Raw genomic sequence first — 26,611 nt, forward strand, 5'->3', positions numbered from 1 at the left:
CCAAGCTGATTAACAGAAACAGAAATGGATGTAGAAGGAATCAACCTGGTAAAAGATAACCAAACTAAAAGGTAAGGGTGTGGCAGATGTGACAGATTAATCATCAGTTCTTTCACCATGGCAAAAGTGAACATAGTGACAAAACACGATGAGGCCATCCTGCATCAGCATGGTGGTCAACATTAGAAATAGAGAGTACAGCAGATGAAAAATACATCAAACTGACATCCCTACAAAACAGGAAGACGTCGAGCACTGCTATCAGCTCTGAACTCACAGAAACCACTGCAACCAAAGTACACATCTCTACACTTTGGGGATATCTTATCAGAAATGGCCTTTATGGAACAATTGTTGTCAAAGAGCCAATCTCTGGAGTAAAAACAAAGCTAAGAAGACTCACTACACACAAAACCACAATGACTGGGCTGCTAAACAAGAGATCCGGACTGCCAAGTCAAAACTGGATTTTTTTAGTGGCTCAAACAGTAACCAGTTTGTCCACAGGACACCTGAACCTGTGTGCAGTCAAGCACAATAGAGGTTCCCAAATGGTTTCAGGCTGTATTTCAGCAAATGGAGTTGGTGATCTGGTCAGAAGATATGAAATTTTCAATGCTGAGTAGCACAAGCAGATTCTTATGTGTCATACAACACCATCAGGGAGGCATATTATGAGTTCCAACTTAATTCTCCAGCAAGACAATGAATAAAAACATGCAGTAAAAGTCATACAGAAGTTTCTTCAGCATAAAGATGAACAAGGAGTGGCATGGCCTACACCAAGTCCTGATCTCACCATCTGTGAGGCTTTCTGGGATTACCTGGATAGACAGAAGCAAGAAAGGCAGCCAAAATATGCAGAAGAACTGGGGCAAGTTCTCCATAAGGCATAGAACAAACTACTTGTTGATATAAAACTGCACACATGTGTACCAAAGAAAATGGTGTGGCTTTAAAGACAAAGGTGGCTGCACTAAATGTTAATTGGATTTGGCTTTTTACTGTTTACTGCTCTTTATAGATTTTTTTTATATATTCAGAAACGTTTCATTGGTTTCTCTGCATCCACCTACATGTTTGTATACTACTATTTATTTACTGTTTGTTACTATACGGTATCCATCAGACAAAAGTTCTTTGGGGTAAATAGCACAGCAAACAGCAAAGTGCAGTCCCACATTTAAGACATTAGGACAAGTTCAACGTGAACAGATCATTCAGCCCAACAAGCTCTCCAGTCATATCCACTTAATTCCTCCAAAATAACATCAGGTCGAGCTTTGAAGGTCCCTAAAGTTCTTTTGTCTACCACACTACTTGGTAACTTATTCCATATGTCTATGGTTCTCTGTGTTGCTGTGTTCTTCTTGAACGTGGGACAGTAGATTACAATGCAGGTACCAGTCCTTTAATAGGAATTGGGCAGATAACACTCAAAAAACTGTGAGTCCATACATACTAGAATAAAAATTACCTCCTATGAAAGGACTGCTTTTTGTAAATATCACTGTCCATATGGACAGACATGCCCAGCAGGATCCATGGCACAGCAGTGTGAACCGAGGTACTACTGGAAACAAAAAAGAACATTCTCAGACCAGACAGGTTTGCAGGGGTAATGGAGGTAATCCCATTGGCATTGAGTGTAAAGTCACAGCCCATCTTTGGAAAAGGCACCATGCCACTGCAGGGCACTCGCTCACACAGCAGCACACTAACAGATGGCCAGTTTAGAAGGACAAGTTAGTCCACAACACATGTATATGGCATGTAGGAGGAAACCCATGTTGCTTGGGGAAAACCCACACACATAAGAGTGACATGCAAACTGTACACGGACAGCTACTGGACAGACCCAGAATGGAGGACTAAACATTGAGTCACCATTCTGAGCCATAAGAAGAAGTAGAAGAAGAAGAAGAACTTAAAAAATTTGACAAAAGAGAGGAGACCATTCAGTCTATCAAGCCTGTGTGTTTAGCTAATAGACAACATGTCCAAATAGCTCATCCTGATTAAAGGCTATCGAGGTTTCTGCTTCAATTACATGTCTTGGTAGTTTGCTCCAGATTCCCACAACTCTTTGCATAAAAAGTGCTTCCTGCTTTCAGTCCTAAACACATTTCCCCTTAATTCCCACGGGTGTACTTGAGTACATAATTCACCCTTAAATTGGAAGAATATTACTGGATTTACATTTATCAAAGTCTTTGAGGATTTTAAATACCTGCATTAAGGTCCCCAAGCAGTCTCCTCTGCTCGAGACTAACCAGGTTTAATTCTCTGAGTCTATCATAGTATGACATGTCCTTAAGTCCTGGAATACACCTGGCTGCACTCACTTCTTGTAGTGTGGTGACCAGAACTAGCCACAGCACTCCAGTGGAGGTCTCATTAGTGCTTTATATAGTCCAAGTACAACATCCCTTGACTAATATTTAACACAGTTTACAATACCATCTAACATTTCATTTGCTGTTTTTATCATATCTGTGCATTGCATAGATGATGAAAATATTGTGTCAACATAAACCCCTAAATCCTTTCCAGAGTTTGCTTCTTGTAGGACAGTGTCTCCCATCTTGCATTTATAACTGACATTCCCACGTGTACCACTTTGCACTCCTCTATGTCAAACTGCACTCTCCAAGTGTTCACCCAGTTCTGAAGCTTGTCCAGATCTACTTGAATTGTTTTTGATGTCTGCTCTGTGTCTGTTCAGTCATGGGAAGAAAGCACCTAACTCAGCCACAATGGGTACCAGTCCTGGATGGTGCAGTGGTCCATTGCATGACACACTCTCCCACACACTCTCGTTGTCTGAAACGCATCTTTAGGATATGAGAGGAGAAACCATTCTGACATACGGAGACTTCAGTAAACTTTACAAAGATGGAGCTTGGTATGGGATTAGAAACTGTGAATCCAAAGCCATGAGGCATTCGAGTTAACTGCTTTGCCACTTGGTGCCCCAATGAATAGATTGATATTGATTAAAGATATGAGGAAAGATCGATACCAATGCTAAAACATCTGGAATGCATACTCTCCAGCATTATGTACTGCATGTTTAACTGCTACTGTACATGCCAGAGTCTACATTTCATCATTTGTGCTTTCAGTATAAAACTTTGAGTACTCATTTTACATTTAAACAATTTTGTTTTTATTGCTATGCTATATGTTAATCCATCCATTATCCAACCCACTATATCCTAACTACAGGGTGATGGGGGGTCTGCTGGAGCCAATCCCAGCCAACACAGGGCAGGAAACAAACCCCAGGCAGGGTGCGCCCCCACACCAGGCACAATTTAGAATCACCAATGCACCTAACTGTGGGAGGAAACTGGAGCACCCAGAGGAAACCCACACAGACATGGGGGGAACATGCAAACTCCACACAGGGAGGACCCGGGAAGCGAACCTGGGTCTCCTAACTGTGAGGCAGCAGCACTACCCACTGCGCCACCATGCCACCTACACATTAATCTATTTAATTAATTAGTTTCCCACTGCAAGGCCTTCTGCCTTAAGTGAGACAACACGGACTGCGCAGATGCTCACTATAAAACCTTGGCGCACACCTTCATTGCACCTGCAAGTTCTGATTTTTCCACCCTATTAAATTTGATTTTTCAATGCACCCATCATCTTGCTGCATGCTTGTTCTGCATGTGCAATATGTGTGAGAGTGTGGAGGTGCAAGTTTCTGAAGCTTGTCCATGTCTTTCTTTCTTTTAGCTGCCTCCTCAGTGTCTGTCATTTCTTCAGTTTTAGTATCATCTGTAAATTTCCCAAGTTTACTAACTATACTGGAAACCAATGTCCCCAATATAAATCAGAAAAAGTAATGGTCCAAGGACATACCCCTGGGGGACTCCACTCATGACCTCAATACATGTATTCTCCTCTTAAAAGATCCACGATCCTGGCTTTGTTTGGCTATTAGCCATGTGGAGTTTGCATGTTCTCCCTGTACAGGTTATGTAAACTAGTAATTCCAAGCTGGTCCTGTGAGAGTCTGAGTGAGCTCTATGTGGACTGGCATCTTATTCTATGTTGCCTCCTACATTGTACCCAGTGATGCCCCCCCTTGCACCATGACATGCTCTGAGAATGTTATGTGATGTTAATTTATGTGGCCTTTGTAGATTCTCCCATATGATTCAAAATGCATGTATCAACATAATAAAAATAACAAAAACAGCAATAGGTGATCATTACCAATGCTGATTAGTCATCTGTAAAAAGAAAAAAAAATGGCAAAGCCAGTTTTACAAAATAAGGCTGATCAATGCACTAGGCTCCACTGTGAGGCTCCAAAATTGCAGTGAAACATAAAATTTGTAATAGAATGTTCATGTTAACAAAGGCTGACTAGTGGGTTAATTTCAGTATAATGACTGAAAAATCAGTAATAGTAACAGCCATAACATAATTTATTTCAAAGTCTGGATACATTCGATTTTTCTGTGCGTCGCTGTGTGATGACATATTGTTATTTGTTTTTGTTTAATTAAACTTCAAGTTATGTAAATACCAGGATATGTAACTTTAGGGTTCTGCTCTGTCTTAGGCAATTGTTTATCTGCGAACAGCAGAGGGCGCTACGCTATTGCTTAAGAAATAGAATCGCGAAAGGCTGTGGCGGGCAGAAAAGGCGACAACGCTCGGTAATGAGGTGGCTATCGTGTAACCAATAGAGGCGAGCTTGCTCGTCGTGTCCCGATTAGTCCACTTTTAAGGGAATAAGTGGTCAATCTTGGGTAGACAGCATCCGTACTGTACATAGTGGACACAAATTAATAAAGAAGAGGCAGGCATGCTTGTCCACTGGTCACAGTTAGTGAGGTGTTACTTTGACAGGTACATGCGAACATGGTGCGCATCTTATCTTGCGCATACGGACTCTGCGTGCCAAACAGGACTGGCCCAGGTTACAGAAGGACACTTTCGCTGTAATCGGCTGTATCCTCTTTTTTCTGTTTTGCTTTCTGTTGAGTTTTCGTTTCTTACATTGCGCCAGAAAACAGCCCAGCTTTCCCAGACGGCAGGGTGCAGGCAGATGAGGGGTGAGGCCAACGCAGAGAGGGAGCGCTTCGAGGTATTTGAGTAACTAATATCTTCCTGGACGCTGCCACTCAACTCGCCAGCCAAGCTGCTATTGGCTGGAGCCGGAGCGGGCGGGCTCCGCCCATTATTGGCTGAGCGTGCTCAGGGCTTTTTGCAAGTGACTTGCAAAACCTGCAGAAAGTAACAAGTTGCGGAGAGCGGCAGGCCGCTGGCAGCTGGGAGAGTTTGCGCTGCGGAGCGGCTGTGCCTTGGAAGCGCTGTCCCGCGCTTCTGCGTTCTGGGGATTTTGTGGCTGGCTGGAAATTTACCTTTCATTTGATTCTTTTTTTCTTCTGCACGCTTCAGAACGACAAAGTCCTGGATGGTTATGCTAACCAAAGCTCTCAGCAACCGGATTGAAATAAAATAATGATAATAATGCACTGAAGTGTTTCTTTCCTTACCTTGTGGATTTAACCCCAACATTTCCTTTTCGTTTACCTGGCGTGGTTGGATACAGCTTTTGGCTTGTCATATGCATGCATTTAAAGCTTAGGCTTCCAAGGGTGACTGGAATCTCTAATTGGATGTAAAAATATCGACAGGTATTGCGTTCTGTTTTTGTGTGGGGGGAAACCTTCACTATGACTTCAGTGGCTGGAAATAAGGAGAGGAATGCGGGGACCACGAGAAGCCGCAAGTACGGGGTACGTGTGCTTGTAGTCCATATACTGAAAAAAAACATGATGGCAATGTCAAGGGCTCGGTGTGCTGTTTGCACTGCTGCAGCGTTAACAAATTCAAAAGATTTCTAAACAAGCCGCCAAATATACGAGAAGCGTCCTACTCGCTTCCTGCCATTTAAATGGGCGTACTTGCATGCGTTGCCCATGCTCTTTGTATTTACAATATAGAGTGTACATAAGCCTGCCTTGGGGTCTTTCCAGATGTATGCATATGCAGCATGCATAGATGTGGGCCTTGCATATTTTTCATCAAACACTATATTTTTTAAAATCATTTTGTAATAAAGTAATGATGTCATCTTAATCAGTAGTGATGATTTCATACGTTAAAATAATTGTAATAATCGATTATTGTTTCTGTAACTGTATACTGTTCTGTACTCACTATTAACTGGGGGACGTAATGCACCGATTTTTGTACCCCTCATCAAAAACTGCATGTAATATAATGATCTCTGCGTGGTGTTCACTGAGTCGGCACTGATTTCTAATTGCAAACATTTGTGTTTTCAAACCAGATGACAGAGGCATGCTCTCCTACCAAATCCGCCTCCTCCTTCTCCCCTGAGACCTGGTACAGGAAAGCCTACGAGGAGTCCCGATCCAGCAGCCGTCCTGCCCCAGAAGGAGCTGGATCGGTTCCCGGCTCATCTGGAACTCCGTCCCCGGGTTCCGGCACCTCATCCCCCGGTTCATTTACTGGTTCTCCCGGTCCCACCTCCCCTGGAATCAGCACAGGCTCTCCTGGGTCTCTAGGTGGCTCTCCGGGCTTTGGCACAGGATCACCGGGCTCTGGCAGCGGCAGCTCCCCTGGATCGGACCGTGGGGTCTGGTGCGAGAACTGCAACGCGAGGCTGGTGGAGTTAAAAAGACAGGCACTCAAATTGCTCATCCCCGGGCCCCTTTCTAGCAAGGTAGGATATACCAAAGATTAAAAAAAATGCAATAAAATGCAAAGACATAATTATCTGGTAAACCTTTGATACACCGGCCTGTTCACCTCTCCATTCACAGCGCTTTCAAGAATCGAATCCAAATAATGGATTTTTCCTGTCTTGTCTTATGTTATTATTCTGATATCTTCTCTTCAAATCATTTTGATATTTTCATAACAAAGTGTTGTCAAGGTGCAGTACAATTTACATCCCCAGCATTCACGCCAAAACCCGTACCAAACACCAAACACCCCCATCCCCTTAATTTGATGCACAGGAAGAGAAACCTGCATCCCCGTTATATGCGATTTGCACCGGGCTTCTCCACGGGTGCGTGTGTGTTTAACTTATTACTAGCAGATAGAAAGAGACATGGGACATGTTTTCGGTGATCGTGAATATGTACAGTGACAAACCTGAATACGAGGCTCGACTGTTCTTCACCTTTACTCGAAGAGCCGCTTTGAAGAGGTAGCACATATTTTGCAGACGCATCGGTGGTCCCCATGGAACAAGGAATAATTCAGTTTCCCTCTACTCTTACAAACTGTTCACTATAGTGTGTGTGTGTGTATTCTGTATATATATATATATATTACTGTACTATTTTTATGCGTACATGGACAGTGAGTATCAGTGTCAGTTTCTTTGCGGTTTTCTAAGAACAGAAAAAATGAGCATCTTTTGTTAACCTTTAGTAAACATTGTTCGCACATACACCTAAAGCTTATTTTCAGTTGAGAAATTCAGTTGCTGTCTTCGATAAGCAGTATGATTGTACCTGTGTCCTTCATGCAGTCGGCTATCCTTGTATTAGACACCAGTGACGTCCTAGCCATGAACCTCAATTTTATTTACAACTGAGTTAAAAACAGAGATCGATTTCCTTGATCTGAAATGCTATGACTTGGATAATACTGAGTAAAATAAAAGGAATCATGCCATTCGATTGCCCGATTGCACTGACTAAGTGTTTCTGTATCACATATGCGGGGAAAGAGTAACGAGTTGAGATCCAAAATGTCTATACGGGTTGATTGGAAGTTGCATCCCGCCCGGGATTGGTTCAAGTTTTGTCCTCCATCCTCACTCCTTGTAAAAGGAAATGGACGAATGATTTATAAACACGTACATAATAGTCGCTGTAGGAGCTCTTCACACCGAAAACTGCAACTATGCCCAAATTGGTCATATTGAACGCTCTTGATTTCAAACCAATGCCTTAGTACTCGGAATACACAATGCGTTAATCTATTCACCTCTCCCTGGGCTCTCTTACGAGTCTCTTTCTGTTGTGCATTTCGCTTTTGTCTGCCTGCTTGCGCGATCGTCACGCGCCCCACTTCTTTGCGCTATGGTGCTGGGGTGCGAGTCCACCTTCTGAGCAGGTCTGACACGCAAACCAACCCGGGACTGTTGGTCGGGCAACCGACGCATTAGGTGCCACGTGCTCTGGAACCGGGAAGCGGCGGCAGATTCCGTTACAGGTGCAGGTCCAACCTTGTGCCATTGTGTGCCGGGCAGTTTGACTCTTCATTCTGAGTCTCAAACAGAGGACCGTGCCGACGCAGGCTACCAAAAACAACTGTCATTCTAGGGACTACAACACAACGTAATGCCCAGATCGCGACGAAGAAGCTGAAACTGATCGGGAAAAGCAGTTCAGCTGAAGAAGCACATCTAGTGGTAGCGGCTGGGCGAACGCACTGCTGTAATCGGCTAGTGGGCCAGTTGTTTTATTGGTGGTCGGCATCTGCAGCTTGGGGCTGGACATGATGGTGTGTGAGGTCGGTCGGGGTGTAGCATGAAGCTCGGGAGCTGCTCTTAATTTGACTCGACCCAGTGAGGCGTCCTCTTGAGGATTTGACCTCCGGCTTAAAGGAATGAACATAAACGCTGAGCTCTGCCCAGTCAAACCAGAAAACGGTCAGTTATGTACGGGCATGTGCAAGCATTTGTGTAATTACGATTTATTAATGCGGTGTTACATGAAGATACGGCAAGATCTTTTTTTGTGTGTGGAAATATTTGAAGCCTCCCATTTCTATCGTCGTCCTTCTATATTTACAATATGAACAGTTATAATTTTTTTTTACAAATTAAACCGAACAATTCCTTAATATATAGAACTTACTCGATGTTCACGCTCATTTTTCACTTTAGAATTCAGATCACGTCATGAGTAAGCTCTGAAGCCGTGTGTTATATGAATATGAACAGGCGTCCAGTCGAGCCATGTAATATTAGCCGTGTAATATTTATCCTTATTATGGAGCCCTTTCTCTCTTCTAAAATCATTTTGTTAATATTTGTTATTTTTGTGAATGACATTCTTCCAGTGTTTCAAAATAATGACTTACTAGCAGCCTGCCAAACGTTCTGGGAAACACATTTGAACATTTCCAAATCCGCTTAATCCTACTGTCTCCCTGCGATCGGAGCCCTCTCCAGGCAGCAGGGACCATTCTATTTTGATACCGTGCACATTTCCAACAGGAGACTTTCGGGTTCAAATACCGTCCCAGTTACTATCTGCCCGGAACTCGCACGTCTTCTTCGTGTCCACCGTTTTGCCGATGGTCTCCCTAACTTGCAGTGGCAGCTCGATGCTGCCCTCCACCCCGTCCAGGGTTGGTTCCCTTATCACACCCGATTTTGCGATTTATTCGAGCATTCATGAACGAGCGGAGGCATTCAAGCCACTCAGCTGCGTATTTCGTACTTTCCACCTGTAAAATAATCATTGCCGAAAAAAGATTGGAAATTCTGTGAGCGTTCGTCCGCTAGGGGGCGTGCAATAACACGAGAGTCTCTTTGCCATTTTTATTCTCGTCAACGGGACTGCCGCGGTACCGTTAAGACCCACCTTTAAGTGAACAAACACTAAGTTAAGTGGAATTAAGTCAGATTAGTTGATGTGTACATAAAGGATGCACCGTTTCAAATCGTCAATTCTTTTTTTGTGCATCTTGCTTGTCTTTTTGTATTTATCTCGCTGTGTTTTCTGCTCCTTTGTCACAGTTCCGGCTTCACAACACAATTTTTTGTTTTCTGGGTTCGTTGTCCAAGTTTACTTTAATGATTTTCGTACAGTACAGATGTGTTTCCCGATGTGCATCCGAATCTGAGCTCTCTTAGAAATAAAGGTGCCAGAGCAGTTCTTCAGATCGGTGCCATAACCCAAAAGACCCATCCACATGAAGGTTCCAGAAAGAACCATTTATTTATTTAAATCCGTAATAGTCTCCATACAGTAAATTTCCAGGCATAGATTTTAAAAGATTTGTGAAACACCAATAGGTCATGATTTTAAAATGACTCTTTCTGCATACAAATAACACACGCTAAGTCTAGGTTTTCTGTTAGGATCCTGCTAGGTAGCCTACCATACGCTAAACATTTCCGTTTTTTACTTCACATTAGAAGTTTTTCAAGGCACAAAGAACCAACTTCACATGTAAAGAACCCATCCCAGAATGTAATGATGCTTGGTCAAGTAATAGTTCAACGAGGAACTATAACCCAGTAAAGAACCATGAAGTTCCATTAAAGAGCCAGTATTTTGAAGAGGGAGGGGTTGGTTTTGGTGTATGGGGTGAGTTTCCAGCCACCGATAGCCCCTCATTTGGTTTAATTGGGCTTTTTGTTACTTTTGTTACTGCCTTACCATTCCACTGTTCTTGTATAATAAACTTGGTGACTCAACGTTGAAAGCAGTTTTTCTGTTGCTGCAGTCCCTCCATAGTTTTTATGTGCTGTTTTTAGCACATGGGATGGAATTCCCAGCACTTCAAGTGACCTTTGATTTGTTAAATATGCTTGACTTGTTGATGGAGCCTAGCATGGCTACCTCGCAGCTCCAGCTTCCAGGGTTCAAATCCACACTGTGTCAATGTCTATGTGGATGTTGACTGTTCCTCTACATGTCTGAGTGGTCTCCCATGCTAGGTTTGCAGGCTTCTTCTATAAGTGTTCACGATTGGCCCTCATCCATTGTTGCTTCCTGCTTTGTACCCCAGGCTGCCGGAAAAGGCATCACCCTGTCAATCCTAAACTCGACACACAGGCTAGAAAGTAGATGGACAGGGTTTGCTGGCACTTTATGTTAAATGAACAGGGACATCTTGTTGCTTACCTGTAAGCCAATGGGCTTAAACTGGTTTCGAAATCACATTTGGGCCACAGCTCATTAATGACAGCAGCTTACTGTCAAATGAATGTTTTGCCGTGGTAGCCATCTTTAGAACCTTGTGACAATTCCTGTGTAGCTGCTGCTGCAGGTAAACCGGACTATTGTCACTCTGTATCGGCCTGTCCATCTGTAAAACGACTTGATTGCAGGTTTCAGTAGACCGTCAGTTAAACTGTGCTACCTGGCAGAGGTCCAAAGTCCCACAGTGCATACAAAGTTATCTTAAGAGTCATATAAGAAAGATGAAGATGAAAAGTCACTTTAGAAGATAATCAAGGTATACCAGAACACATCAGAATAGGCGTGCAGTTCAGTTCATCACACCGAGCTCAACTCAATGTCTCAGGTAGAAAAAGAAAGCAAAATGGCTCTGGCAAGCACCCACATGCCTCACTGAGCTGCAGTTGTACCCGAGATGCAGAGCAGTGTAGATGGCGCCCTCCCATGTCTTCTGACTTGAGTGACAAGCCTTATGAAAGGTGAAGAGGTGGGCTGTTCTTCACAATGACTGTCCTCCGATGTCTGCTCTTTGCATTTGAAAAGAAATTCCTAATCAGTGAAAGATGACCTTGTGAGTGTGACACACGTGGCCATATTTTGAGTGCTGTTTGGTAGCCTTGAAGGAGATGACACTTCTCCGAGATCTGATGGCATAGCTTCATAGTTTTGTGTGCTGTGTGGTAAAGTGAAGTTTGCATGTTCTCCATGTGTCCTCGTGGGTTTTAATCGAAAAAGATATCCTGGTTGGGTTGTCTCGTGATTGCATAAGTCTGTTTAAGTAGGTGCTGTGATGGACCGACGTCCTGCCCAGGGCTACCCTGTGACTCTGACTTGGCTTCAGCTCTTCTGAGAAGGTTTTGTTACTTTTAGATCATACACGCCTTATATTTCACGTTGTGTGGAAAACAGGCAGGAATTTGTGAAGTGACTGCTGAGAGCAGCAGCTTCCATTTCTCAATGTGACCCAATTCATTATCAGGCCCTTTCTTGAAACTCCAAACTAACATTATATGAAATCAGTGGTATTTAAAGTTTATGCCATTTTTAACAATATAGGAGACGAGTGCCATTTATTAGTGTGGTTATTGATAGATATTTGATTTATTCTGACACTCCTGCCTCCAGCTTAACTTAGGCAGTAAAAAGCAGTGCTGATATTCTTGGGAGTGTCCATTGTGTCTGAACCTCATTTAGTGACAGAGTTTAGAATACAGCAGGGCATTCTTGGCGGTCACCACTAAGAGTCCACTGTTTCTAGTGCCCACTCACAGTCTGTACTCATCACCTTTGTGGAAAGCTCTTCAGATCTCTACTGGCCGTGTGCGCCGCCAGTCATTAGTTAGGTGGTCTTCGTTATGGTTAAATTATGCATTGTGCATAAAGATTTCAGATCCCTTCTCAGCTTTCTTACCTCTTCATATATTTCTGTTATGAGGGAGTCCTTTTTTTGGAGCGGACACTTTTTAAAGCAAACGTGAGCAGAACCAGGCAGCTGGCTGTGTATCTGACGGCTGGCAGTGAAGGAAGTCTGCAGCTTTCTCTTCTGTGGAGCTGGAGTGCCCTAACCATGGGTGGGATGGGGGGGCCGGGTGAGCCGAACTCATTAAAGGAGCCTGAATTCATCCTCAGGGCATGCAATCTGTCGGCAGGAGTCGAATGATCTGCCTAGTTGTAGACCTTTTTTTTTTTTTACTTTCTTGCGTCACAAAGCCTACTGTTTGTGTTTGCCTTTAATGGAGAACTCATTTTATGCACTGCAATGTTGTAAAAACAGTTGGAATAAATTCATACTAACTGCATGTTTTACATCACACACATACTAACACAGCCCTACCTGTCCGGGTTTAATGGGCTCTGAGCGTCCACTAGTAGGTGATCAAAGAGCTCCATAACAACAGGGGTCTGTAATGGGGGCTACTTAGCTGCATTCTCCGCAACTTCTTGTATTCTAGAAGGGAACACACAGGTCGGGAACTGTGAGGGTAGAAGATGACATGTCAGGGGTGCTCGTTGTGAAGACAGAGCAGTTCTCTACTGCTGAGGTGCTTCCAGAAACATGAAAAGGCAATGAAGGCATACAAAAGATAAAAAATGTATTATGAAAATAAATGGGGTGTCTCTACGTATTAGCCAGGGTCTTTGTAAACATCACCTTCACAGTTTGTAGCTTCTGAATAAGGGACATAAAGAGTGTTACTGCTGGTCAGTAGAGAACGGCTGAGATGCCAGAGGTGTTTGGTTGAACCATCCAGTGTTCTCTACTGTCTTGCACAAACTGATGAAAGTTGAAGATATGAGAGACCCCACACATGATGGTGGGTTTCATTAATTGTTTTGTATAGTCTGCCTTTAGTTATCGGACAATGTACTAGAAGGTTATGTCCACAAAGAACATTGCACGTTAACCGATTTACACACATGATTCGCACTCTCAGAGCTGAATTTCTCATGAGCAGAAACAGATGTTTTAAACAAGCATGGTGGGCAGCAGTGAAGCTCGCTTGTTTGTGTTATTTTGTAGTGAAAGAATATCTTATTCAAGGGAAAAAAGGCTCCCTTCTACCCCACCATATTTATTTAAGACCTTCTGCTTTCCTCTTGTTGGCTTTTGGTCTTTCATGTGTAATATCAAGAGGCATTGCCTATAAAAATCTCCATCTCCCTCCTCACACTACTATAATATTTATTATGATTTAAAATTGGCCCGGCTCTGACAGTGCCTAGAACATGGTTTCTCTTTCTTGCCACTGTGTTGGGCAAACTGGGCAGAAATCGCATGGATTGCAATATCTATCATCTGTCTGTTATGTAGCAGGCTGTGATATGACAAACAAAATTTCCAAACTATCAGAGGCATCTGGGGAGGTCTGCCTAATCAAATTCAAGGTGCGATACTTGAACCTATCCCAACAACACAGGTTGCAAGGCAGGAATCAGTCCTGGACAGGGTGCCAGCCAATCACAGGCTGCATATACAAGTCACATAAATATGCCGAGTTTGAACTAAGTTAGCAGCTGCTGTTATGCGTCTCAGTTTTGCTGTCCAGTGTCAGAAGTGACACTTTTCAGATCAGATGAACTGCCTGGGTGTTTTCTCATCTTATACTTGACCTCATAAGTGAACGTTACATGTATTTTTTTTATCTCTGCTAAGTGCAGAATGAAAATAAAATTTGGTGTTAGACGACAAAAACAATTTCAAATCTGACTGATTTAAAACATGCAGGCTGATTGATATATTTTAAATTATATGGGGTGCTCCGAGTGTCCCTGATGCTAGTGGAGGTTCTTCTCTCAGCCCTTATGTGTAGCCCTATAGTCAGAACTCTTTACAGACAAATGGAGTAAGCCTAAGTATTTAACGGACACTGGGGTGTTACGGGGCATCATGTTTAACCACCAGGTAGTGAGGTGCCCTAACAAGAAACTTATCTGTGTTTAAAGCTGCCATCCAGGGGGTCGTCCTGCTGAATGACTTTCTTAAAAGTGATGTTGGAGATCAGTGGTTTAGCCCACCCCAGGGCTGTCAGAAAGCAGTTTGACTAGCAGGATGGATTGAAATGGCCATCTGAAGTGAATGCATTTGATGCCTTAGCTCCAGACTTACCACAAGATAGGTAATAAATGGCCTCCTACCAGTGTGCATTGAGTATGGAATTGATGGCAGAGGATAATAAGATTGTAACTTCTAATTAGAAAGGAAACCGAAGCGGAGGAAACAGAGAGATGAGAAGCAGGAGGAGGAGGACTACAAAGTGAGAAGAATATGAAGATCGAGTTGAAAAGCCGGCTACGTGGCCTTACTGCTAGTTAGTTAGGGTGTCCTATGAGGACAGTTGGTGTTTATGTTTTGTGAAGGGATGCCTGTGTTGCTCCTTTTAGACATCTTTGAACTTTAGTCTCCTTGTGATAGTGTGGGGGTTACTCCTCAGTATTTAGGAACATGCATATGTATAACATAAACCAATATAATCTGGGTCTGCTTTTTCTGGTGCACAGGGCCAGGCCCAGCTCCAAATATCATGTCAAGCCCTCCCAACCATTCTGTCGGGTATACTATTACTTGTTGGACTTTTGGGACTATCATACAGTACCCCAGCAGAGTCTACAAGGCGGGAATCGGTTCTTGGGGAGATATCAGGACAAACAAATGCGTCATTCAAGAGACTGGGCCAGTCTAGTTTTGAAATGAGCTGGCTGTTGTCCATGTGGAAACCTGCAAAATCCACACATAAAGCATTCCAGCTGGGAAATGAACGGGAGTCCAGGCAGTGTAAGGCAGTGCAACCAGTTGAGCTACCTAAATGTGTGTTTGCGTGGGTGGATATGCCCTCCAGCCTTCTGCAACCTTTAATGAACTCTATAGATGGCAATTTGAATGAGTTAATTCACTAATAGTATGAGCTTAGTGCTCCTGCCGCCTCGCCACTCTGTAGATCTACATTTGATTATTCACCGCTCGACTGAAGTTTACACTCTCCTTGACGCCCCCATGGACCTTCTTCATGTACTCCAGTTTCCTCCTGTTCTAATTATGTCCATTTTAGGTTGCATGTCAATGCTAAACTGTCCTTGTATAGGGAATGGGGGCTGTGTGTGATTAGAAATACTTCACAATGGGCTGGCATTCCATCCAAAGTTTTGTTTTTTTTCCAGCCTTAAACCAAATATACACTCTTAAAAATAAATGGGCCAAAGTGTTTCTTCCATATGAAATCCATTTTTGGTTCCCAAAAGAACCATCTACATGAAAGGTCCAGAAAGAACCTTTATTTGTAAAGTCCTTTATTTATTTAGATCTGTAACAGGCTCCATAAAGAGCTAAGAATAGAAGATAACAAATTTGTGAAATAGCAGTGGGTTCCTGATTTTAAAATGCCCCTTTCTGCATACAATAACACTTTTTGGTTTTCTTGATCTGTTAGTACCCAGCTAGGAAACATACACTGCATCAAAGATTTCTGTTTTGTTCACATGTTATGAACCTTTTCAAAGCCTAAAGAATCAATTTCATATGCTGATCCATTGCAGGACACACTCTGGTAACACTTTAGGTACTGCAAAAATGCATTGACTACTCTTATGTAAGAAGACCTTAACAGAGGTTTCTTTTGGTCTTCATTATGCTTGTAAAACACCAGTAGATAGGTTATTTATCTCTGTGCAGTGTGGCATAGCAAAATCTTTCGATATTCTGGTAAAAGTATACAAAATCAAGATAAATAAGTCACCTCTGATCATTCCAAAGTGATCATTCCAAAGTGGAGACATTTTAGTAGGTCACGTTGCACTGTGAGGCATCTGTTGGTGAATAAAGATTCACTGATCTTGACTTTGCTGACGATTCAATGGAGGCTCTGGTTGGGACTCTCGAGAAACTGAGTGAGGAGTCTGAGTGTCTGGGCTTGCAAGTGTCCTGGATAAAAACCAAGATCCAGGCCTTTAGTGACCTCTTGGTCGCAGCCATCAGCAGTGGGTCTGTCTGTTGAGAGAATGTCGACCTAATGGAGAAGTTTACTTACCTTGGTAGTGACATTCATGTCTCAGGTTACTCTTCCTATGAAGTCAGTAGACAGATTGGGAGAGGATGGGGGTGTCATGAAGTTGCTGGAAAGGGGTGTGTGGCACTCCAGATGTCACTGCAAAAGGACGAAGGTCCAAGTCTTCCAAGTCCTGGTGCTTCCTCTTTTGCTATATGGTTGAGAGATATGGACGTTGTCCTGTTATCTGAGACGAAAGCTGGACTCCTTCTGTACTGCGTCTCTTCGGAGAATCCTTGGGTTACGATGGTTTGACTTTGTGTTGAATGAGTGGTTGCTCATGGAGTCCCAAATGAGGCACATTACCTGCATTGTGCAGGAGCGTCAGTTATGGCTCTATGACCATGAGGCGCGATTCCTCGAGGGTGATCCAGCTCACAGGACCCTCACTGTTGAAGACCCGAGTAGCTGGACCAGGCCAAGGGGACGCCCATGTAACACCTGGATGTGGCAGATAGATGGTCAGGTTAGGACTGGACCTCATGTCTGCATGGGGGTTGTCAACTGGGATCCCAAATTGTTTTGTTGTGTGGTGGGTGCGGCAACATGTTGTACCAGTCCATACTCCCCAACCTGACCTGACATTGCATAGCTGAATAACCACTTTACCTGTGCTTTGTAAGTGTTGTTAACACCAGAAGAAGCCTTTGTTAAGGTTTTGTTACTTATACAATAAATAAGTAATAGATGCATCATTGCAGCACCTAAACTTAGGTGTTACCCCCACTCTCACACACACTGATGCACTCTCATTTGAGGTCACTGACTACCTGAAAAACGTCTTTGGGATATGAAAGGAAAGACTTTAGTAAACTTCACATAGATGGGATTAGAAATCGTGAGTCCAAAGCTGTGAAGCACTTGAGTTAACTGCTGTGCCATGTGGCATTCCAGCAAAATGGTTGATGATGCGAGGAGCCATCAATACCAATGTTAAAAGACCTGAAGTGCATTATGTACTGCATGTTTTATTGCTAAATGCCAGTGTCTACATTTCCTCATTTGTGCTTTCAGTATAAACCTTTGGATACTCAGTTTACATTTAAACTATTTTGTTTTTATGGCTACGCTATACATTAATCCATTTAATTAATTAGCTTTGCATAGTAAATTCAAAAAGAAGACAAGTGGATAAAGAGGGGGAGATGCTCACCGCCCGTAGCCTGCTGCCTTAAGTGAGACAACGGCGACTGAGCAGATGCTCATTAAAAAACCTCACTGCAACAGCACCCTCTGCAGATTTTAATGTTTTTTTCCCATTCAATTAGATTTTTCTTTCTGCTCGTCACCTTGCTGCATGCTTGTTTTCTGCATGTGCTATATGTGAGTGAGTATGGCGGTCCAAGCTCCATGCAGTGGTTGACAGCAGAATGAGGGCCAGCAGCGTGCACCCTGAGTCGGCCACATGCCGATTTGTTAGAGGAAGTCACGGCGCTGAAGGATTCATTGCTTGTGAACACTCCTTCCCATTCACCCAGATGGAGTTCAAACAAGCATCATTTTCTGCTGGTGAAATGTCAGCCGCGACTGTAATTGCTGCCTGTGACAAATAGCAATTCATATCAAACAAACGCAGAGGCAGAGTGACATGGAGGATGGGAAAACACTGATTGATACGTGCTGTCATTGTGTTTAAGTGTGTATTATGTTGTATTCACATGGCTTGACAGCTCTGTTTTTCTACTCAGTTTTACATTTTCTTTTTTTGATTGTGACCAAGAAAGACAACCTTTGATGTACTTGTGACCTTTCTTGTAACACGAGCCTCTGAGAATTTAATGGTAAGCTCCGAGTATTTTTTTTTTTGTTTTGTAACACAATTTTCACCATCTGCGTTTTCAGCCTGAGGAGCATGGCACCATCATTTTAAATCCAAGGAGCTTGCAGTGCCAATGTTAACTTTGCTTGGCGCCTGACTTTGTCATAAGGGGCAGTATAGGGTGCTGATGGTATTATATAAAACCCACAGAAATTGGAAAGACATTTTTTGTTGTATGTTATTTTTAAGAGCTGGCACAAAGACCAATCTGACTCTGAAACGTGAAAGGCACTCTTATTGTGTACTAATCTGTTGTGTTTTTAAATACATACATGTGTCTGGGGGTAGGCTGGAAATTTACAACCAATTCATTTTGTTGCTTTTGCTTTTCACATACATTATTCTCGCTGTCCATCCATCATTATTCTAACCAGCTCACTCATTTCATTGTCACACGAGGGGTTGCCAGACCACTGCAGGGCCAACTTAGAGGCACACAAGTTTGGGAAGTGGGAAGAAGATTTGAGTATCCTGGGAAAAGCTGACACGGACATGAGGAGAACACACAATCATCTCACAGGCAGTGCTTGAGCCAGGTTTATATTTTTGTTTTAATTCAAGGTACGATCTTATAGTATAAACTACTACAAAAGCTAGGAATTTAGTATTGTGAAGGGGTCAGTGTGTTGGCAAATGAAACAAGGGTAATAGGAACACAGCCATCAAGGAATGAATGTGGAGAATGAAAGAATAAGTCCTCACTCCTCCAGGGGAAAATGGAAGACATTGGCTTGTGCCTATAATATTTCAGTAATTTATTCAATAGGAAGGCAGAATTACCAGTGCATCAAAATGACCTCTCTTAACATTACAAGCTGGTCAACCAGAACACTTTTGTCAGCATACTTCCCAGCTCCAGACACACATAATATAAAAAAAAAATTGAATACTGGCCTGCCACTCCTGAAAACGTGAGTTTTAAATGTAACACCCGCATGCCTTGCACCTTCACAAAAATATAAACTCCTTTTTACACTAAGGACATGCTTTGTTGAAAATGATGTAATAATTCTTTTGTTATTTGATGTCATTTTACAGCTGTTGCAAGTCCTAGGCATTCTTTAACTGGGTGTCATACATTGTCACTGCTAATAATGTTGGGGTAATGTCACCGCGTTTCATAAAGAGAGCACATTTTTACTTTATGTTTGTAGTGCCCAACTGTAGATGAAACACTTAGACTTGCAAATGGGTGTTCTGTGTTTATGTAATTAGAGCTCATGTTGTGGTCCAAGGGTGGAATGGTAGTTATGTGATGTCCTAGTGCCTGCAGGCCTGGCACCATTCTCTGTTGGGGCATCTAGTAGTTCATAACCAAGGGTGGACAAAGGTGAGTGAGGCGACAAAGATGAAAATGACAAAGGAACCAGCAGTTCTCCATCTAGCTTGTGTTCATTTCCACCCGTGTGTATTCATCATTCACTATTTGGTTTAATTAAGTACTCAGAATGAAACTGAAGAGAAAGTGAAGAACTGAAAATTACTCATCTGCTTTAGACTTCAAGTCACTTGGTTGATACATGTATCACTAGTAAGGAAAAGAAAACCTATCATTTAAGACATGGTAGAGCTAAAACACTAACGAGCCCTGAAATGAAATAAGATCTGTTATTGGTGAGGATTTCCTTCTAATTAAGCAACTGGGTTGGAACAAAAACCTGCAGCCAGTGCGGCCCTCCATGGTATAGAGGACAGTGTGTGCATTTCAATACCATCTGAGGTTAGATAAGCTCAGTAATAGTGTGCAAGTCTCTTGACTGTTATTTCTGGTTTAAGAATTCTCTTTTTGGTCCAAAGAACTAAAGCTTTTGATTAGCATTCTAAACCTGGCAATAGATATGTTTGACTTTTTATATTGACTTTGGCTTGTAGTTGTGACTTTATTTCCCAATCCTTTAACTTAAAAAATTCTTACTGTCTCTTTCTGAGTCTGTACAAAATGATGTGTTTTGTCATTGCTGTCTTCTTGTATAAGATGGTGGCACCGTATCTTCAATGTCCAACTTAATGGATATTATGCTAAAAACTTTGCATTCACTTAGTGAAATCTTTTGAAGGCGACAGATCTTTTTGAGTTTAATCTGACTAGAAGTTTTATTAGTGTTTTGGGCTTTGGTATTTAGATTAGATTATATAAACTTTAATAAGTAACATGTGGAAATTCAAATGCATCCAATAGCAGAAACATAAAAAACAATAATATAGCCTCACAGGGCATATAATATCAATCAATCAATCCATAAAAATAAACTTAATTAGTACAGTGATTGGAAGCATTAAATGACCTGATAGCAGTGGGTAGAAAAGACCCCCCAGAGAGGTGCTTCTTAGCACACTGTGATGGAATGAGCCTATGGCTCCAAGAGAAAAGCTCCTGGATGGGAAGGAGGGAATTTTTCATAATAGATTCCAGTTCCTGTTTTCTACAACAGCTTCCAGTTTGTCCAGGGTTCACCCTGAGATGGAGCAAGCTTTTTTGGTAAGGTTGTTAAGGAATTGTGCTTCTTTTGAGCTCAGGTTGCTACCCCAGGAGACTGCAGAGTAAAACACCACACTGGCTACTAGGGACTGGTAGAACATTTCCAGCAGCTTGTGGCACACATTGAAAGACCTGAGTTTCCTTAGCAAGTTCAGCCTGCTCAGGCTCTTCTTGTACAGCACCACTGTGTTGTCAGACCAGTCCAGTTTGTTGTTTATATGAACGCCCATGTACTTGTAACTCTGTGCCATTTCCCCATCCTCCCATGAATGGTGACTTGTCTGAGAGGCTTCTCTCACATCAGCTTTTGTTGCCAGTACAACAGCGAAACTACTTAGAGAGGTTGGAGTCAGGGGACAGGCCCAACGACAGGTTATCAGAGAATTGGCTAACACTGCTGAGAGAGCCAGTCATTGGCTAAGGCTGAAGAGGGCTGACATCACTTGGGCAGCTAAGGTGAACAGCTAACCACGAGACACACGCCCAGGCTTGATCAACCTGTGGTGGGCCTGCCTCAATAGAGGGTGTCTTGTGATAAAAGGCCGAAACACCCTGTGAAGTTGAGGCACACAACTGATGATGTGCCCTGCTGGTAAAGCTTCCTGGCTGCCTTTCCTCATAGCAGATCATCCCTCAAGACTTTCCCCATTGGAAGCAATGCAAATATCAGGGATTGTAACATCTCATCCTTTCATTGAAGCTTGCTGATCTGAGTTGCAGGTTGTTGTCCCTGCACCACAAGACAAAGTCATCCATGAATTCTCTGTACTCTGATTCAGTTCCATTATTAATGCAGCCTATGACGGACGAGTCATCTGAACACTTCTGTGGATGGTAAGTGCTGGTATTGTGTTGGAAGTCTGTTGTGTTGAGGGTAAACAGGAACAGAGACAGGACAATTCCCTGAGGTTCTCCAGTGGTATACACCACCATTTCTGACACAGTGTCCCTCAGCCTCACAAACTGCTGTCTGTTTCTCAGGTAGTCCATGATCCAAGAGATTTGATATTTTTGGTGATGGATACATTGTATTAATACCAGAAGGGAAATTGTGTTTTCACCTTTTTGCATGACCTTTGGGTGTAGCTTCTTAATCTTCTTCTTAATAATCTTGTAGCTTCTGATTTTTGATTGTTTGAAGACAATTTTAATTTCTCTTATGTTCAGGCAATGGTGCTTATTAATCCTGGCTGCCATCTCACTGCGCCAATACAATTGTGACCACTGGTGTAAGAGGTGGGGTGCTTACCATATGCTTTTAATTTACTCCCACAATCCTTATTCACAAATGATACAAAGATTCATTCTCAGCTATTGCTCACGCTTTTGAGCAAAAATTAGCAAGAAGAACCAAAATCTCAACTACCCCACAAATGATGTTCCAAATGTCTTTTCACCTCAACTGAAATCTCCTTCTTGTGAATCTGAAGTTCGGAATCAGAACTTCAAATATGGCCCTCACAATATCAAATCTGTTTAGTTGACAAAACCTTTTGTTGAGTTTATTATTCTTAAGCTTGATACCTAGAGAAAATGGTTACTTCATACGACTTAAATCTCTTCATTATTGCCCATCATCTACTCCTTAAAATATATAATAATGATAGCCAGTTAAATTTGTTTAATTACAAGTTTCAGAGTCTATGGTGTCAGTTGGATCTAACTCCTAAATGGTCTTTAGTGTGGGACATATATTTTAAAGGCTAAAGGGTCATGCTCTTAAATCTAAAACACACCACCTTCAATCTATAGGCAATTTTAGGATTATTATCTTCCATGGAAAAATCTGCGCTTTTATAGCTTTTCTTTGATGAAGTTATTGTTGTGTCTTATGTTTCAGACCGTATGTTATACTGCCATTTTTACTGCAGTCTACTGCAGCCACTGAAAGGAAACTAAGCAATTAAAGTCCTATTTGACTGAAAAGGAGGGGCAACGCTGTCTCAGAAGGGGAGGCCGAGGACAAAGGGGCTTTAGCCAAAGGGCAGTAAATGAAAGACAAGAAAGGAACACCTTGTAGCGACTGGTTCACACTCTGCTTCTGACTTCTAAGTGAGTTGTTTTACAACTTGAGTTTGAAGAATCAACATTTTTATAGACCACCTCGAGAGCTGCACATGTGTCACCTAGCAACAGAGCTTCTGACTGGCTAATGATGTGCCTGGAGAGGAGAAGGAGAAAGAGAGAAGAAAGTTTTCCAAGGGACTCACCTCAGAATTAGAAGTTCTTATGCATGGATGTCTTGCAATGTTTGGTCCCTGGCCAGGACTACTTTCTGAGAGTGTGTGTGTGTTTTCCCTTTAGCTATCTTCCATGCTCCCAAAATGTACTTTAGGTTCTCCTAATTGTTTTGGTGAAAATGTGTGATGGAATGACTCCAGGTTTGGATCCCCCTTTCTGAATCATGCAGGGGCTGAAGGATGTCCGTTGAGACAACCTGCTATCTGTGGTCCACAGAGAGTGTGTGGTGGACTATACGTGGCATTCCAATTGAATGGACACAGTGACCCAAGAAAGGATTCTGTGTGTGTGTGTGTGTGTGTGTGTGTGCAGGCATTATGCCGTTGAAACAGCATCTTGGAGGTTTACCATCCATCATAGGTAATGGCATCTCCTCGAAGTAGCAGTGGTGACTCCAATCATAGACACTGGTACTCCCGCACCATGACAACATCTGTTCAGGAAGCATGTTATTCAAGGATGCTGCACCCTTCTACATGTTGTCTCTATGCACCGTGGGAAGAACAGGCCTTGACACTGCAGATGGCTCTTTATTAATCCAAACCTGTTTGAGTCTGTTGCTAGTTCCAAGTCCAGTCAATAGAAACAAGTCATTGATGGCAGATGAACCACTTCGATAAATTGACCCACACTTCAGGGTGCTAACTGGCAAACTTTTTCGGGTGCTGCTTTTCTACAGAAAATGGGAGACATTAGGATAAGTTCTACAACAGCCTTTTGCACGATTTATTGGTCCTACTGTAGTTTTATGATTTGGAACTCCCAGATCTCTTCTGTCAGGATTGAAAATGTTCCAGCAGCAGCTGTCAAATCTGGACACATAACTAAGATTCTCCTCCTCAAAAATTCACTGGTGTGTTCATATGACTGACAAACAAATGTATCAATGAGGTGTTCTTACTGTGCAGCAGCATCCCAAGGTCAGCATGGGCCTGCTATGCCCGCTTATCACTCATTTATGACCAGCCCAAAGTGGAACCTACTTGTGTGTGTAGTATAATAGACATGCACACTGATTATGGGCTTATCATGGAAAATGAAATTGTGAAAGCAGCTGCTTTTTGTCACCGTGTATTCACAAGGCTCACTGTACAGTAAAAATAATGAGTACAGAATAATTAAAGTTATCTGCGATGACTGATTTTTAACAAGCTGCTTTCACTTGAAGGTGTTCATATGTAGTAGGCCCTAGTTGCAGTAAAAAATGGCCGGTTGAAAATAATTACAGTAATGAAAATAATGATCAGTTTTAGAATATGTCCTGTTTTACTTACAGTATATACTAAGGCCACCCTGTCCACCATAATTGCACTAATTGATCAATTTTGTATAATTATCTCAAAATATCCATAGAGAACAAGTTAATTTAGGTTAAAATGAAAATGTTTGGCTGTTCACAAAAAAAATTACAGGCTGACAGACAAACCTGTTTATCATCCTACATATATAGTGACTTTCATGCCCCAACAGGTAATAAAAGTAATTACAAAGACAACAGGATTAATGGCACAGCAAATTCATGACCTCACTTTGATCTTTAAATGTGTAACAGGAGACAGTAAAGTGATATTCACAGCATCTGCTTATTGTCCAATGGCGGTGGTGGGATAGCGCCTCTTAAACCTTCCAGCCTGAAGTCTTTGATTGATCAGACTTAATTGCTAAATCACTTTTTATGTCATACAGCATTTTCCAAAACGTAAACTATTAAAAAGCAAACACCACAGTATAAAATTTGATCAGCTTGTATTTTAAACGTCTCCTTAAGTGAATGTCCTCCCAAGTTACATTACAGGTATGGAGAGAACCCACATTCGAATCCTTGTGTTTTGTCCAACTCGAACACAGGTGGTTGCGACCCACTTCGAAATGGGAAATGGAATTGGCATCCTTGTAAGCCATGCTGCCTGAAAAAATCTGGCAATGCAGGGTTTAATAGTTTGGACATTAAAGTCAGATTACGCCTAGTCAGCTTACTTAGCTTAAAAAGGCCAATTGTGAAAAGTTGACAGACCCAGAAAACTTAAAAGGTTTTGGTGCAAATAAGCATGAAGCAACAAAATCTTCCATTGCTGTTAACAGCTGCGGCTGTGAAAAGGAGAAACAGTCTAAGCTGACTAGTGACAGGCTTGGGCTGACGGAATAAGAATAGACTTGTGAGTCACATATTTATTTTAGAAGATTTGTTAAAATTATGAACGTCTGGCATTATAGAGATGATATAAATGTATATACTATATACTGTATATATGGTGACAAAAGCCTGCCAGGAGGACAAGTGGTGCTGAGATGATACCCCACAGTACAGTATATTGGCTCTGGCAAAGTTTGAACTTAAAATGGGAGCCCTCACTGGTAATTGAAGAGCACCTTCAAGAGCTAATGTGGCTGAATGGGCACAAGGATGCCCTCAAAGTAATTATCAAGTGATGAAGTTGGAGAGACCCTTAGCATAAAGTCCTGAAATCAGTGACCACAAGCCCCACAAGAAGAAGGATGCGCCAAACTTCGACTGGTAAAAGCATAAAACGGCTGACAGAGATTTTTTCTAAAATAAAAATATTTACTTCACAGAAATGTTCTTCTTAACAAAAGCTCCAAGGACTGCAAAAAGCTCAACAGTTGTGGTCTGAAATAGGCAATTCCAAAACAAATATGTCCCATAAGCACAAATCCAGAAGATAGTTTGAAAAATAGAGCAAGGGTTCAAATCCAGTTACTCCATTAAAAGGCACCAAAAGAATAATCATTAGAAATCACCAAAACATTGAAATGAACCGCAAGGGACTGCTTGTTTTCCCAGAACCCCTTGACTGTGTCATGTTTTAAGTCAGGATTTCTCAACTGGCTGGGGTTCAAAGTCGTGTTTGTTGTTTTTTTTTCTATTTATGTACCATTTATCTATGCTGATGCTACTTTTATTTGTTTTCTGCTTTGTTGCTAAGGCTTGTTTTATGTTCTTTGTGTTTTGTGGAATGGAACCACCTAGCAATCACTGCCAGGAACTGCCCTATGCCGTATAAATATGGAGTGCCTCCCATGGTTCCTGGTGGTTCATTTCGAATGTGCTAGAGAGTGGTGTGGTTACTTGTTTCATTTATGCTTATTGTGATTTCCTGGAATTATGAACCTGTACTCTGTTTTTTGACTTTGTTTTGGTTTCTGTATTGGAATTGTGCTTTGCCTTAGATTGCCTTGCCTTCTCAGGCAATTCTTTTGTGCTCTATGGAGCTCCATGTGCTACAGAGCATTTTTGTTAAATATAAATGTTTTATTTTTTTTATTCCAGTCAGGAATTTGATGGTAGATCCCCCTAGTGTGCTTTTTTGGAAGTATTTATAGGATTTATGTGCTTTTTGGGCTCCCAGTTCATGACAGATTATAGGCAGGTGGTCCTGCTTCTTAAGGCACCCACAAAACATAGCAGAAAATACATAGACAAAAATAAAATAAATGATCAATAATATTAACATAAGCAAAAGAATCAAAAATGAACAAGAAAGATTTAAAAAGGAATTTGAATCCTGGATGAAATATAACAAACTCCACTGGGAATGAACTGAGAGAAATGTTATTAGTGGGCAAGCAGAAAGGCATGAGA

The 26,611-nt window shown here is 42.0% G+C and overlaps 1 protein-coding gene across 1 annotated transcript in view; it reads left to right on the forward strand.

Annotated features, from left to right (window-relative positions):
- Positions 1 to 5,258: 5,258 nt before the first annotated feature.
- The window catches only part of kif26ba (kinesin family member 26Ba), a 367,132-nt gene continuing 345,779 nt past the window's right edge, over positions 5,259 to 26,611 (forward strand). The window contains exons 1-2 of the mRNA XM_039748799.1: positions 5,259 to 5,765; positions 6,323 to 6,718. Coding sequence (XP_039604733.1) covers positions 5,703 to 5,765; positions 6,323 to 6,718 — 459 coding nt within the window. The 5' untranslated portion in view covers positions 5,259 to 5,702. The remainder of the gene's footprint in view (positions 5,766 to 6,322; positions 6,719 to 26,611) is intronic.

This window comes from Polypterus senegalus, chromosome 3, assembly GCF_016835505.1.
Source record: "Polypterus senegalus isolate Bchr_013 chromosome 3, ASM1683550v1, whole genome shotgun sequence".
NCBI lineage: Eukaryota > Metazoa > Chordata > Cladistia > Polypteriformes > Polypteridae > Polypterus > Polypterus senegalus.